This window comes from Lepidothrix coronata, unplaced genomic scaffold (genome assembly GCF_001604755.1).
Source record: "Lepidothrix coronata isolate B3197 unplaced genomic scaffold, Lepidothrix_coronata-1.0 Scaffold138, whole genome shotgun sequence".
Classification (NCBI taxonomy): Eukaryota; Metazoa; Chordata; class Aves; order Passeriformes; family Pipridae; genus Lepidothrix; species Lepidothrix coronata.
Genome location: NW_016690318.1, coordinates 2159371 through 2175380, shown reverse-complemented (window position 1 = coordinate 2175380; position 16010 = coordinate 2159371). Strand labels below are relative to the sequence as shown.

Below are 16010 nucleotides of genomic sequence, written 5' to 3'. Positions count from 1 at the left end.
GTATCTAATATTATTATATAGTTCTATTAAAAATGAAGTGGGATATTTCAGATATTTTTATATTAAGCAAAACTCTATTACATTTGATAGGGAATTCTCCTTAATAGTTCTTCTTAGTCACTTGCAATGATCCTGGAACCCCTTTTTTTTTTTTTTTTTTGGTTTGGTTTGGGTTTTTTGTTGTTTTTTTTTTTTTTGTTTTTGTTTGTTTTTGTTTTTTTGTTTTGTTTTTTTTGTTTGTTTGTTTTGTTTTTGTTTTTTTTTGTTTTTTCTTTCATTAAGTATAATAAAGTTTGATATCTCAGTTTAAAGAAAACAGAGGAGAGGAAAAAAATGCAATTGATTTATGATACTCTTTTTTACAACAAAAGGGAAATAATTAGTAATGGGAAAGTAGAATTTATTTTAAATTGTGATGATTTTATGATCTCAGAGCAAATTATTGGTTATGTTAGAATGCTTTGGTATTGTATGAGATCTGGTAACATTTTTGCTTGTAGGCAAATTCATACATGCATGCATCCATAAGAATGTGCATTTCCGTTTTTCCAACAAGCACAGATTTTTACATGTCTAGTACTGGGTACTGGGTCTGGCTGGAATGGAGTTAACTTTCTTCCTAGCAGCCCCTATGATGCTGTGCTTTGAATCTGTAAGTAAAACACATCAACGTTTTAGCTATCGCTGAACAGTGATTGCACAGCATCCAGACCAGGTTCTCACTCTGCCCCCACCACAGTGTAGGATCATGGGGAGCTTGATGTTGGGAGGGTATACAGCTAGGACAGCTGACCTGAACTGACCAAGGAACGTTCCATGCCATATAGCATTGTGCTCAACAATAAAAAGTTGGGGGTAGTCATTCCAAAGTTGCTGTTTCTTGGATGCTGGCCGGGCATCTTGTGGGAGATGGTGTTTGCCTTTGCATCACTTCCTTGGTATTTCTTTGTTTGGCTTTTTTATTGCCTTCAGTTATTAAACTGTCTTTATTTTGGCCCACACATTCTTCTTGCTTTCACCCTTTCTATTCTTTCCCCCATTCTGCTGCAGGGGAGAGAAGGGAGTGAACACCTGAGTGGGTATTTAGTTTCTGGCCAGGGTCAACCTACCACGCGTGACAAGTCACATATAGGAATTGAAATATAAAATATATGACTGAAACAATATGAATGCCCCACAATGAAAATTATAGTTCTCTGAAAAGATTTTGCGCATGTGGGACTGAATCACCTGTAAACTGTTAAATAGATTTTATTAGTAAATTTTTGTGCCTACCATAGTCATCATGTCTGATGTACAGACCAAATAATCTCAAGTTTTAAAGGAATGCAGAAAATCTAAAAGTTCATGAAAAAAAACTCAGCATGCATATTATCTAGATTTATAGTGAAACTAGAAATTTTGATACTGAGTTTATTGCAAACATATATGTAGTATAGTGCTATACAGCATCAAATCAGATAGTTTCTAATTTGTTTTAGTCTTGAATCTTTGATTTTTGGTAAAATCAAGGTAGCCCAGCAAAAGCATCTAAGAGCAAGATTTATCTCCCAAAGTTGGTAAAGAAGAAATACAACTTGTAAACAGGAGCAGATATCTAAATTTCAGCCTTACTGATGTTAGAACAAAACATGTTTGTGTGTATATGTGTGTTTTAATTGTGCAATAGGTATTGGATTACAGAGTTCTGGATTATGTTCAAAATGGACTCTAAACTATCCACAACTATGGAGGAATTTCAAGAGCTGGTTAGAGCTAATGGTGAGGAGTTACACTGTCGTCTAATTGACACATCTCAAATGTGAGTGCCAAAGTCTGAATATGCTCAGAAAACAAACTTTATCTCTGAATTGTCTTTATTCGAATGTAATGTCTCTCATAAGTCATAGGTATCTATCCTTAGAAAAGTTTATACTTCATTACGGATAAAATATATATTATATAGTGAAACAGAATGCATTCCAGGAATGGCTTAGGTTGAATTTAGCTGCAGCATAGACTTTGTGCTGATTCTCTATGCTACCAAAGTTTTAGTCTATCCAGGGAACTTAGAAAATTTGTAGAGGCCTAACAATTTTGAAAGATCACTTGAAGCCAATGAGGAGCAAACAATTTGATTGGGTAACAAATGAGGTTAAAAAGTGTGTTTATATTTTAGCACCAAATGTAAATGAGGATATAGATTATTACACTGAGTGACTTTTGATACTGTTTTATATGATTTTAGTTGTAAAATACTTGTCCTATCAATAATAAATCCTATAGCTATACATCATATAGTTCTTTCTTGGGAAGAAAACTTTCCCTGTTATATGAGAGTAAGATAGGTCTGTGGAACTGTATAACAGTGTGAATTAATACTTTGGGTGGAAATGCACAGGCTAAAGCAGAGCAGAATTTGGCATACATTTTATATCTGGTTATAAAAGAGGATATTTAGTTTTTCAAATCCAAATAAATTTCATTACTCCATGGGTGAATAGCAGAGGGGGACAGTTTATACTCAGAGGCTGGTTGAGAAAATCTGTAAGAATTATTAAATGAAGGAATGCTGGATGTATTCAGTGAAGATAAAGTTACAGACAGCTGTTCTGGAAATGCAATACAGAATCTCATGCTGTTTAGTAATAAAATTGTATTGTACTTAATGTGCTACATCAATACAATAAAGATTAACAATAATATTTTTTCATATAATCTCTACTGCAGGAAAAGAGCTTGCTGTTTATAAATTCGAATAATTCACTTTTTATCGCAGTAAGGCATGAAAGCAATGTTACCTTTGTATTGGGGAAACAGGAAAATTTTACTCTTCAGAAAATAACTCATGATAATGCTGTTTTAAAAGCAATTCTAGGGATTGGTCTAGAAAGCTGACACAGCGTGTAAAGGCCAACACCAGTAAGAAACGGAAAGTCTCGCTTCTCTTTGATCACCTTGAGCCAGAGGAGCTGTCAGACCACCTTACCTATCTTGAATTTAAGTCTTTCAGAAGAATAACAGTAAGTGATTAATTTTTATCTATTTATGTATCTATCCATTTATTTATTTATTGTAAGCAAAGATGGGAAGGACATAGAAAATATGGCAGAGAGGTAGTATTATAAGATTAACTGCTGCACAAGCTGTTGACAAGCTGAGTCTGTGTCCAGACTCTTTTTTGTTTTACTAGTATCAAAGGTGGACAGTGGAACTTAATTCTGAGTATGTACCCTTTTGCTACAGCCATTTGAGAGAGGAAGAGTGAACCTGAACTGTGGAACAGAATCAGGGCAAGGTCAGTTGGAAGGAAGAGGAGTAAACTTTCTTCCAAATCCAGGATCTTCTTCCAGAGTGTCTCTTTTTGTTAGAACAAGTGATGTCATTCGGCATAGGAACAAGTAGCCTCCTTTGACTCAAATCAGTAATCAGGCTGAAATGGGATGAAGGAAACCTGGAATATTCTCCTAGAATGGTAACTCTCTGTGGCTATAGGGAACAGTGCAACATTCCTGTGTAGTGACTAATGGACTGTATAGAAGCTGTCCACTGCACTCTGCTTGCCTTTTTTGATTGTGTGTGACAAAGACTAGAGATAAGAAAGCATTTTAGAAAATGCCATTTTTTAATGTAAGGGGGGTTAAAATATTTTGTTAGACAAGCTTTCAAGTACACAAACAATTTTTAAGGATTTGTCTCATTTATGTTTTTTTTCATTTGATTTGTTTTCTCAGCTATGTTTGTAGCTGATAAGGTTTTTTTGTAACACTACAATTGAAGATGAACCCTTGCAAGGAAAGGGTCTCTCAATAAATGGTGGAAGATTTCACAGTCATGTGTTAGTGTACTTTATTTTGAGCTGACAGTACATGACTCTATGTTTTGTGTTAAATTCAAAAAGCTGTAGAACCAGTGTCGTGCACAGATTGCTGCCTGTAGGCAGTAATAATATGCAAAGCTTATATAACTGTTAACATTTTCAAGCTCTGTGCAGGTATAAGGTAATTAATGATTACTGAGTATAACAAATATGGTTTTACTCAGAGTGTCAGATGTGTCATGTGGTTCCAAAAGTAACATACATATATACATTTTATATGCAGGGTTTCTGCATATGTTTTGGTATAAATTGAGTTGACCGACTCTTCATATCAGAAAATAATGTGTAATTAATAAATAGCTATATTAATTACATTTTTACAGAATGTGTTCATGATATGGTGAGCCACAGAATCCTTTTATTCTTCTCACATGGCACCGTTTACTGGGAGAAAAGCTGCAAATGACCTGCTGTGTCATTAGTCACAGAAATAACTATTTCAAGGTTTGTTCATTTCAAAGTCAGAAAGGAATACTCGATCCCCTGAACATACCCAGCACACAGTAAAATCTTGCATGAGACACCATGTATCTTGCAGCAAATTAAAATGAAGGGAGTGGTGTTCATGACTGCAGGCATGCTGGTTCTTGGAAACCATTTTAATTTATAGTCATAAAATACAGGGACACTCCATTCTTCATAAGAATCTGGATCCTGCATTCCTGTTGAGACTCTTAAGTTAGTCATTGCAATAACAGACATGCATTATTTAAGTACCTGAACTTCTTTACCATATCTACCACTAACAATCTTGTTACACCTGACCTTATTAATAAATTTGTGCACCAAAATTATTTCAAAACTTTCAAGTAGCAGGTTAGATGTAAATTTCTTCAGCATTGAAAAGAAAATTTTTTCTGAAGGAGTCAGCTGCTGAGAACAAAATATAAACTGATTCATAATTGTACTGAAACAGCTATGAAGACTATAATTATGGAGTCAGATATTGAAAAATTATCTATCTCTATAGAGTAAATGCTTAAATTTCAAGATCCAGCCAAACATGGCTGGGGTTCAAAATTCAAACAGTAATTGTTGTAATGTAAGTACCATGTAATCTCAGAGACAGCTCTACTTATTAATGTCAATTTTTCTTCATTTTTAATTTAATAAGAGGACATAATAAGCTGTCATATATGCTTTTAAAGTGTTAATAGTTCTTATTAAACAGATAGAAAAAAAATATAAAGTTATGAGAAAGTGAGAGAGGGAGAGTAAGAAACTAACACCAGCCTGATGTTTCCTTAAGGATCAGTGCCATTCAGCATATTCCTGTGGCCTTAAGAAAGGAATATATGTCTATTACAGCTATGAATGTTTTTCATAAGATGTTAGTATTAGAGGTGATAGTAAAGAATGAATGTATAAATCCTGTGTCATGCTTTCTGATTATTCAGATTCTTGTGTATTTTTGTTGATGGATAAACCAATAGAATGGATAAACATTGCATCAACAAAAGAAAATGATTGGTTCTCTTTGATCTTAAAGGGAAGAATGGCTTAAAAAAAATCTGTGTGTCACATACAGGTATCTACTGAATAATTTTAGATTGCCTTAGTTAAATAAGGGAATCTCACAAGCTGTATTAAAAATACCAAGGCATCCGTAACCCTCATTCTTAATGGTCTTATCTCAGTTTCATATTAATCTCATTGAAATTGCTTTTTGTATTAGTGTAGCTTAATTTAGAAGTGTGTCTTAGCTACATAAACTGAACACTGAACTCCCTTAAACTAATACTGATTTAGTAGATTACACTTTAAATTCAGTTTAACCTTCCCTATAGAAGCTTAGACTCAATGAATCTATGAAGCCACTGAAGCTGGAAGGAAAGCCCCAATTCTACTCATCCTAGGGTCTATAAGAGCCAAGGCTCCTGAGATATGGCAAAAAGATGCTTTCAGCTAATTCAATTAGTTGAAGCCTCTGCTTTGAACTGAAAAAAAACCCTTTTACAAAGGAAAGATTTCAGTCTTATGGATATTTAAGGTATAAAATATATCTTTTATATTTCATTTGAAAAGCAGTCTTCTGCACACAGATCACGAGGTACAGGAAACTGTACATGAATTTTCATTTGCGCTTCTTTTGTTTAAGTTCTCAGATTATCAGAACTACATTGTGAATAGTTGTGTGAAAGAGAATCCAACAATGGAAAGATCAATTTCTCTTTGCAATGGTATCTCTCAGTGGGTGCAGCTAATGGTTCTCAGCAGACCAACACCACAGCTTCGGGCTGAAGTGTTTATCAAGTTCATTCATGTTGCACAGGTCGGTTAAAATCTGACATGTTTGGTGTTTATGTTGTCTTTCTCTGATACCTTTATATTTAGATACTTTGATAGCCCATTTTTTTGCTCTTCCCATGCTACTACTGTGGAGACAACTGGGAGTGTTGGCACTGGCCTCCTGGTTCATACACACCGCATGTGTATTTGTGTACGCTGTGCTGTCATGTCAAGTATTCAGATATTACAGTGTCAGGGCACCGGGACTTTCTCATATTCATTGTGAGAAAATAGAAAACTAGAAAAAACTGAAAAACTAGACTTGCTTTAGAACTAGCAGGTGAGATTCCAAGCTGTGAGTGGAAAGCTGTACCTTTCCAATGCATGAATCACTCCCATGCCTTTGGCCGTAATTAAAAACATTCCACCAGAAATGCCTTTCCGGATAAAAGCAGAGCTATGGTCCTATTGATATTCTTCACATACTAATTCAGCTGCAGTCATAACCAAGATAATACAAGTGTTTCCTGGTTGTGGTGGACTCTGGGAAGAGGGAGAAGTACTGAGGAAGTACTTCGAAGACTTACTGTATCTGCACATTTAATATCTGATTTAATAACAGTAGGATAAGTCCATGTTACACCCAGTAAAATCACAATTCATTACCAAAATACATGAAGTCAAATGGCACAAAACTTGTAAGACTTCAGAGTAAGACAATAGAGGAAATGTAAAATTTGTGTGTATGTTAAATGACTCAAAACTTTAAATAATAAATACTGATTTTTTGTATGTCAATACAGAAGCTCCACCAGCTGCAGAATTTTAATACATTAATGGCAGTGATAGGAGGTCTCTGTCACAGTTCCATTTCCAGGCTTAAGGAAACAAGCTCATGTGTTCCTCATGATGTAATTAAGGTTGGTATTGCTTCTCTAAGTTTTACAAATAAGATAACCTTTAACTTTTTTGCCATTGCACACACAAAAAGCAGCCTTGCTTCATTGGATAAGATGAAAAGACAGAACAAAAATTCCTTGGGTTTCATCTCTACATCACCAGTTACTCCTACACTTCTTTCAACCCCAACTTTCTTCAAGACTTGTATAGATTCTCTAAGGTTTCTCTTTTAATCCTTAGATGTGACAAGCTGCATTTTCATGTATATGCAATAGTATCGAATAGCATTTAAACATGAAAACAGAAAACTGGATCCTAGAACATTTGAGAAAAAAACTATTGTCATTCATAGCAACATTGACCATCCTGAGATGGTCCTCACTTTGAGTTTAAAACTGAAAGGACTGGTTTTGTTTATCACATCTTTCCCAGTGATGGGTTTTATCTAGTTCAGATTTGAACAAATTTAGCCCTAATACACACATTATAATACAGTGGAATATTAGGAATCTTTTAATTTCCAGGTAAATTCTTGTGAAATACAGATGAAAGCTACTAAAAATGTGAATGAAAGCATATTTTTTAGCAATAAAATGGCTTCTTAAGAGAATAAGTTACTTTATTATTTTATTTTGTCTGGGACCTGAAAGATTTCGTGTAAGTATCTAATGAGCATGTTTTGATCAGTGTATGATCAGCGTGAATAACAGTGCATACCTGGAGTATAGACCTCCCACTGGTAATGGTTGCCGCACTCAGAATCTATAAAATCAGTTAGTAAGGTTATTTTATAAACATGTTGTTTTTCACATTTTGTCATTATATGGACTACATTTGCATACATCATTTGAGTAACTTTTTGTATCAAGAAATCATATACAAGCACTAACAGAAAGCAGATAAAAACAGGCTGGTAATTAGTGACTTGAGAACACATTTTAAGGTTTAACTATAAGACAAAGTTTGTAAAGGTTACAAATCAAGGGATTTGACAGGAACTTCCCAAAGAAAACATTGGTCCATTGATTTTATAACGTTAAGAGTCAATTTTGTATTTCTATAGTATTAAACAAGGGAAATATTTATACTGCTAGACTGAAGATTAATTTAGCCTTCGCAACAAACCCAATATATTGTTTCTAATTCATGGAAGAATTTCTCTTAAAAGCACAGATGCGCCACCTTGAACCATAGTACAAGTTCTGATCACACTGCAATGGGATCATAGCACAGCATAGGCTTTCTCTGCCAGGACTTTTCCAGCAATGCCAGCTGGTGACCTGAAAGTCAGAGAAGTGCATTCCACATTTTAAGGTGAAGATGGATGCTTTTATGAATGTCAGAGAGCTTGTGCTTATGCATTAATTGCATACAGAGCCCCTTGATTTGAGAGGATCTTCTTTCCATTTGACTAAATGGGGAATGTAGGGAGACCAGCATTATAGATTAGGCTGTAGAATAACTATCTATAATTATATACTAGTACCTAGATTAGAGGTATAGGAAATCTAGAATATCCAGATTTCGTTTAAAATTTTAAAACCTGTTTCAAGAGTCATTGCGAGTAAACTCCTTCACAATAACGTGAGAAGTTCTTGTGCTGTGTGACAAAAAAAGAAACAGTAACCAGTGTTGGTTTTTTTGTTTTCTTTTTATTTTTAGGTGTTTAATGAAATGACAGAACTGCTTTCATCCTACAGAAATTATGATAGTTACCGACGGGCCTATAATGAGTGCAGTAACTTTAAGATCCCAATCCTTGGGGTCCACCTGAAGGACTTGATATCACTTTATGAGGGCATGCCGGACTACTTGGAGGACAAAAAAATTAACATATACAAACTATACTCCTTGTATAACCACATAAATGAGTTGATACAACTCCAGGAAATGCCACTTCCCCTGGAGGCTAATATGGACCTTGTTCATTTGCTTACAGTAAGTCTGTTACATAAGATAAATACCTCCATTTAAAAATTTCATATACCTGTCAAACAACTAAGTAGAGAATTCCATTAATTAATTAATTATGAATATGTAATATTGTAAGATTTTTTTTCCTTAAAGAGAAATGTACGGTAATAGAAGAGAAAAAGCTCCTGATACTGATTTATCTGTCAGCAAGAGCAGAGGTATGCTTCCAGTTATTTCTTTGAGGGAAGGAATTGTTTATTTCTGCTTCACTATAGTAGTGTGCACTCTCTGTACTTTCAATAAAGAGGTGCTCTGAATCCTCTGCTGATTGAGCCTAAACGGGGAGAAAGACGGAAAGCTTCCTTAGATGCACCCTGGAGGCAGAAGATTGCATACAAATATTCCTTGTCTTGAAAATACAAACTTTCACACAATTATGTGAAAGTTCAATCCCTCAAGATACCGCATCTCTAGCCAGGTTTTTCTGGTACGTAAAAAACTGTCTGACGTAAACATTAGTCAAATATAGTTGTTGTATTACTCTTCCAGTCATATTCTAGTCAGTGCTGTGCTACTAAAAAACTGATACTACCTAGGACGTCTGTTACAACAGTAGTTTTAACTTCTCCTAGTAAGTTAAAATACTACCTTTTATTAAAATCGTAAATCCACCTTTTGGGTTCTCAGTTTTGTTTAGCCTTGACAAGTATCTCAGCTTGGAAAAACTAAATAGTCCACTTCCTCTTTCTGGTTATAAGCCCTGTTTCAGGAAAAAGCTAATAGATAAAAATGCTTATGTGCCTGAGGTTATTTGTTATCTCTGGGAGCACTCTTGTGTGAAATTAAGCACAGGTGCCCAGGGCCTGAAATAAAGCAATGTGAATTTCTTACTTCTTCTTGCTATTTGTTTTAAATGTTTTGTCTGAAATTATACTGTTTTTTTTTTCTTTTAAATAATGTTTATAAAAATGGCTATTACAAATATGTAGAACTTAGGTCACAATTTCATACAGCTATAAATGACAGGACATAATTGAAAAGAAATACTTCATTTCAGTGCAGGAGCTTCTGAAGTTCTAATATTCAAGGGCTGATAATTTTTCATTTTTTTCCTGATTTTTTCAACAGTCTTCCTCCTTCTTCTGTTTCCTTTATTCATATGCTTTCCCATTAGCAGGCAAATCAGTATGAAGAGGTATTAGTAATCCCATACATAAATCATGAGAGAAGTAGCATAACATTTGGACTTTTGTTTTTTGAGTGTCAGAAACTACTTTAAGGTTTCCCCAAGAATCTACAATTATTGACTATTTTGAGTACAAAAGTAATTTTTGCAGTTGTTCACAAGAAAGTTACTGCATATCTGGAACTTGAATAAGGCTGTTCATTGAATAAAATAGCTTATTTTTGTTTCTTAATTTATATACATATGACTGCAGCAATTTTGAGTCTTTGTAAAATGTTTACATTTTCTTTGGACTTGTCACACATTGAGGCTCATAACACATTTACACCTGGCTTTCTATTCAAATATTCAAAAACTGTCATGTTACCACTCTTCATCTTAGCTTGAAATTTGTTTCCAGTCTATAAAATATTTGCTAGACTATTTTCCAGGACACATGCAAAAGCAAAGCTAAATTTGATAATATTTACCCAGGTATAATGTTCTTCCCTTTACATAACTGCTGTTGACAGCTAAATGTTCTCACTAAATATATCCTAGTCCATCTTTTATCCTCATCTTATACTTAGCTCAACACAGTCACATGTGACATGTTTAAACAAGAGTTTTCTGAGAATTTGAGACGGACAGTTTCACTGGAGTGGTGCTTTTGTACTTAGCTGCACAGTAGACCACTTGAATATTATGGGAGTGACAGTGTTTTTCAGTTTATGTATTAAGTGACTGCTGATTATGCCTGCAGTCACTTGCTGTGCTAATGACTGCAGCAGTGTAATGTTACAGATGTCCAGATAATGGCAATAGCAGTCTGGAATGTAGAATTGTACCCATTTCAAATCACTGTGAACACCTGTGCAGCTCAAGTGCACTCTTCTAGGTGCAACCTAAATTAAAAAATAATGCACCAAAAAATATGAATGCACTCCAGAAACAAGTTTATAAAGTAGTACCAGCTGTTTTGGGATTAAACTAATATGTTTGTTTTCAGCTGTCCCTTGACCTTTACTACACAGAAGATGAAATTTATGAGCTTTCCTATGCACGAGAGCCACGAAGTCACCGAGCTGCTGTAAGATTCTTAACAAAAGTTTTTTTATGAGTAATGTAAATTTTATCCCTTGTGTTAATTTAATTTAACTTTATTTTATTTTATGCTAAATTGAAATATTTTTAGCCTTATATACTGAGTGAAGCATAAATTATTAGACTGACGATTAAGTCTAGGCTAGAATACATGGGAGAGTTGACACCATATCAGGTTTTATAATGTGAACACAAAGACAAATGAAGTTACTTGTGTAGAGACATAACATCAGTCTCAGTCTTGGCAGTTGATACTGTTTCTTTCAAATAAAGAATTCTTATATGATTCAAATGATGAGACCCACAAGTGTTACATGGTAGTTTTCTTCCTGTTTTATAAATGTGGAAAAGATGGTGATTTTTCAGGGCTGCCAGTGAACTGTGACAATTTAAGGAATGACTGCTGTTTTGAACAGTTCAGGGAAGAGCTTCCTCTGAAACACCATGTAACTATCGAAAGTATGATGTCAGGTCCAATAGGTCATTTCTGCAGTCCTGTATCACTGTATCCTGTATCACTGTCACAAATGACAGAAGTGTAATACTGAAAATCTTTCCATGTGGTACTAATAAAGTTCCATTTGATTTATTTCAGCCTTTGACACCCTGCAAACCACCAGTAGTTGCAGACTGGGCCTCAGGAGTGGCCCCAAAACCTGATCCAAAAACCATCAGCAAACATGTTCAGAGGATGGTAGATGTAAGTAAGGTTGGCCCATGTACCTTACATATCAGTCGTAGTCTCAATCTCTAGGTATGAAAAGATACAGGGATGAGAAAAAATAATGAATGCATTCAAAGTGGTGCTGAGCTTGTGATCACTTCTGTCCTCACAAATAGATATTTTTGCCTAGCTGTAAAGAGCAGCAGTGGCCAGTGAGGCATGGATGGAAAGTCCTTAAATGGCTGAGGAGCTAGCGGGAAGTGTGAATGCTGGTTTGTATAGTTCCAGAGTCACTCTTTCAAGCAGCCAGGGAGTCAATTTCTAAAGAGTTTGGTTTTGCATGCCTGCTTCATCTCTTTTCTTTCTAAGAACTTCTAATATTGTGAAGCATGCTTTGATACATGCTGTTTTGGAATGTATTTCTGAATCTGACTAGGTTTCCTCCTTGCCTTAAGGCCAGAGACAAACAGTAATGCATTCCACAAGTGGAAACGGGTGTCTGCCTGACAATTCTGTCATATAACTGATTTTCTCATAACATTGACTTGATAAAATAAGCTAGGCAGCTACACTGATTTGGCTACAGAAATCATCACTGAGAGCACTAATTGAGACCATTAGTACAAGTTGTATATGTGGGCCTGGAAAAAATGATCTTAAAGCAAAAGTAAAAAGGAACACTCCAGCCTTTGTTGACTTGATTGTTGTTTTGCTGCAAATCAAGAAATCATAATTCTTCTTTAGTTTCAAGCAAAAAAAGAAATTAGACTGTTGCACTGTTTAATAGACACTGGGAGAGAAAGGGAGAGGAAATCCATAAATAATGTAGAGACTTTCTGAAGCAGTAATACAGACCATCCTCATTATAAACTATTCTGCTATTACCTTGTGCAGTCTGTCTTCAAAAATTATGACCATGATCAGGATGGATATATCTCCCAGGAAGAATTTGAAAAGATAGCTGCCAGTTTTCCATTCTCATTTTGTGTAATGGCAAAGGACTGGTGAGTACCTACTTATCAACTTTGTAGCATCTGTTTTGGGAGGGATTTTGGGGGTTTTGTGTTTATATTGTATTTCTAACATTAGAGTGGTAAAAGCATCCTCTTCATGCACAAACAGAAGTGAAAACATGACTGACAAAAGCATTTTCTAAATGTGTTGTGAATGACATCTTCAAGGGCTTACAGCAGTGGTAACCAAGCTGATTTAGAAGGAAGAACAGATAATAGAAAAAGAACTATTTTTTTAATATTTAGTATATACTACGAAAGATATTTTGTAAGATAAAGCTGTCCCTAAAAAATAGATAATTGGCAAATGCGTATTTTGATAAAATTAGGAAAATTTTTCTTAACATATTAAAGCGTAAAAAATTACAATAGTGATTATTCAGATGCTTAGTATGAAGTAGTTTTGAGATTGCATGACATATGCAGATATTCCATTTATCCTTACAGTCTGCATTTGAAATGTGTAGATAGCCTTCTGTATATTTTGGGAACAATTTTTCGCTCATTAAACTACTGCTATTATGTGAACAAAGATATATTTAATTCTCTTTATGCTTTTAACAAAATATATATCTCAAAACTTTTTTTTTTTTTTTTCAGGGAAGGTCTGATTAGCAGGGATGAAATAACAGCTTACTTTATGAGGGCTAGCTCAATCTATTCCAAATTAGGACTTGGCTTTGCTCACAACTTCCAAGAGACCACTTACTTAAGGCCTACTTTCTGTGACAACTGTGCTGGATTTGTAAGCTTACTTTTTAGTAAATTATGTTAACATTCTTTGGAATAATGCCTTTTTTCTCTCATAATCACTTTGTGTCATATACAGAAATGGATCTATGTAAAACATTAGTGAAGCTATATAGAACATCAGACTTGTGTCTGTGTAGCTGTTTAAGGTATCCTTTACACGCCTCTTGGCAGTATACTAATATCTCTTTAAACATGGTTCATACCTTGGGGTCTTTGGTTGTGCACCAAACACAGTCTCAGGCAAGACTTCCAAATCCAGAGCCTTCCACCCCACGGGGCTGATAGAACTCATGTCCTTATACAGACATAACATGCCCCCTGCCTGTGGCATAGAAAGATTTAATAAAACTGACTGTCCTACCAACCTTCTGTTCAGCTAGGATCAGACAAGGATGCTGAGATAGAAGAATTCTCCATCTACTCCAGCTCCACAATTTCTCAAGGGGGGCTATCAGATCTTCTGATGTGTTCATTAGTGACTAGATCAAAGTATTTTGCTTAAGATTGAGGAACACACATGAAATACTCTGTTTACCTTATGCTAAAGAGATAAATAGTTCAGATTTTGACCTTATGATTAAAAGTGCAGGAAAACAAGATATTCTGCAAGTGGAGCTTTTAGTGTATTTTTATATTTGGAGGTATCAAACATGCAGAGGAATATATTAATTTGTTTGTTTGAATTTTAGCTATGGGGAGTCATTAAACAAGGATACAGATGCAAAGGTAAGGTACTTTATACTTTGTTAATTTTAAACTATAATTGATAGTGAATGGCAAAACCCCCTGATCATCCTGCGATCCATTGCTGTGTCTATGGACCTATTTAATCTGACCTCTCAGGGAGGAGAAGACTGATTCAAGAATAGTACAACAGATGGTACAGAAGAAATGCAAAGATGAAGGAACTTGTAAATATCAGCTCTAATGCTTTGCAAGACATCACTGAATTTAGAAGTTTGTGCCCCAGGGAACAGACCCTGGGGCACAAACATCAACACTCTCTGAATACTGTGCAGCACATTCCCAACATATATTTTGTAGTTTTCTTCTTCATCTGCTTTCTCTGCAACTCCTACAGTCAGAAGACTGTTGTGACTGAATATTGCCATTTTGTATTTTCATAATGAAAGGGAGTTTCAGACGTATATAGTAAAGGGATATCATTGGTCTGTTTACCAGATGTATGTTGTTACAGGTAATGTACGTAGAGAACACTAAAGGTTTCGTGCTTCCCAGGGAGCCAACACAGTGTGAGAGCTATCTTAGATGCTACACCAGAGCCACTGAATCATGTAAACTTTGTTTTGTTTATAGACTGCGGAATGAACTGTCACAAGCAGTGCAAAGACCTGGTTGTGATAGAGTGCAAGAGAAGACCCAAAACTTCAGTTGCAGACAGCAGCCCAACATCTGCTCTTGCATCAAGCCTCTGCCCAGTAGGAGTAAAAGAGCAATTCCATGGTAAGAAAAGATCACATTGAAAAGATCACATTAAAAAGATCAAAAGATCAAGATAATCTTTCCCTTGCTCCTTTTTTTTTTTTTTTTTTTAAGCTGAGTTATACAGCATCGTTTTAGGTTTTGTTAATTAACTGCAGTGTTTTATCAACATAGAAACTAGAACCAGGTATAATCAAGTTCGTATCAAGTAGCACCATTGCAGTTCTAGGCTGAATAAAGATGGACTCCCTTTCTGGGAGATCTCTTGTCACACTATGCAATGTATGGTACACAAATTCCACAAAAAAAAAGAGTAAATCTTCTGCCAGACTCTCACGAGAACTAGATGCTATGACCAGAACAGCTGACAGGTTCCCTTAATTGTCTCACCTTGTGACAAGCAGGTCTTGTTTTTTAGCACTATTGTAACATTGACTATCACACTGTTACAATTCTGACTCAAATTTTAATGTGGACTTTATAAAGTCAGTTTACTTATATACTTGTGTGATAGGAAAGCCAAGATGTTGTCTTTGTTTTTTCCACTTTGGTAGGTGAATCTGTAATTCCTCTCCATCCGTCCACTTTTCACAAAATCAGAAATGAAAAATCTACACCTCTCTGTTCTTTTCTCCTTGTATCAAACAAGCTGTATAAACATTTCATATTGTGTATTACCATGTAGGCTCCCAAAGGAGTAAGTGTTGTCCTTGAAAAAGATCAGGCTACTCTTGTTTTAATTTTGATGTTGATGTTCCAACTCTCTCCATATTCACTTTCTTTAAATTTCTCTCCTGCTCTTTGCCTATATCTAATATTCTTCAAATCTGCTTCCTGCCACTTTAATTATCAATCTTTTCTGTTGTACTTAATATTCATACTCCTGGATTCAGTCTTAGTTTTCCTATTAGCACTTACATGAAGCTCAGTGTGGTCAATTTCTCTTGATACTATGTGCAGCTCTAT

At 35.2% G+C, this 16010-nt stretch overlaps 1 protein-coding gene across 2 annotated transcripts in view; it reads left to right on the top strand.

Annotated features, from left to right (window-relative positions):
• RASGRP1 (RAS guanyl releasing protein 1) overlaps window positions 1-16010 on the top strand; it is a 42882-nt gene that overhangs the window by 20018 nt on the left and 6854 nt on the right. For both annotated transcript variants that reach the window (XR_001876827.1, XM_017827375.1), the window contains exons 5-15: window positions 1670-1801; window positions 2849-3002; window positions 5958-6131; window positions 6892-7008; window positions 8651-8926; window positions 11077-11157; window positions 11767-11871; window positions 12730-12839; window positions 13449-13593; window positions 14291-14327; window positions 14919-15065. Coding sequence is in view for 1 of the 2 variants with exons in the window: in XM_017827375.1 (XP_017682864.1) it covers window positions 1670-1801; window positions 2849-3002; window positions 5958-6131; window positions 6892-7008; window positions 8651-8926; window positions 11077-11157; window positions 11767-11871; window positions 12730-12839; window positions 13449-13593; window positions 14291-14327; window positions 14919-15065 (1478 nt within the window). In the remaining variant the exon portion in view is untranslated. The remainder of the gene's footprint in view (window positions 1-1669; window positions 1802-2848; window positions 3003-5957; window positions 6132-6891; window positions 7009-8650; window positions 8927-11076; window positions 11158-11766; window positions 11872-12729; window positions 12840-13448; window positions 13594-14290; window positions 14328-14918; window positions 15066-16010) is intronic.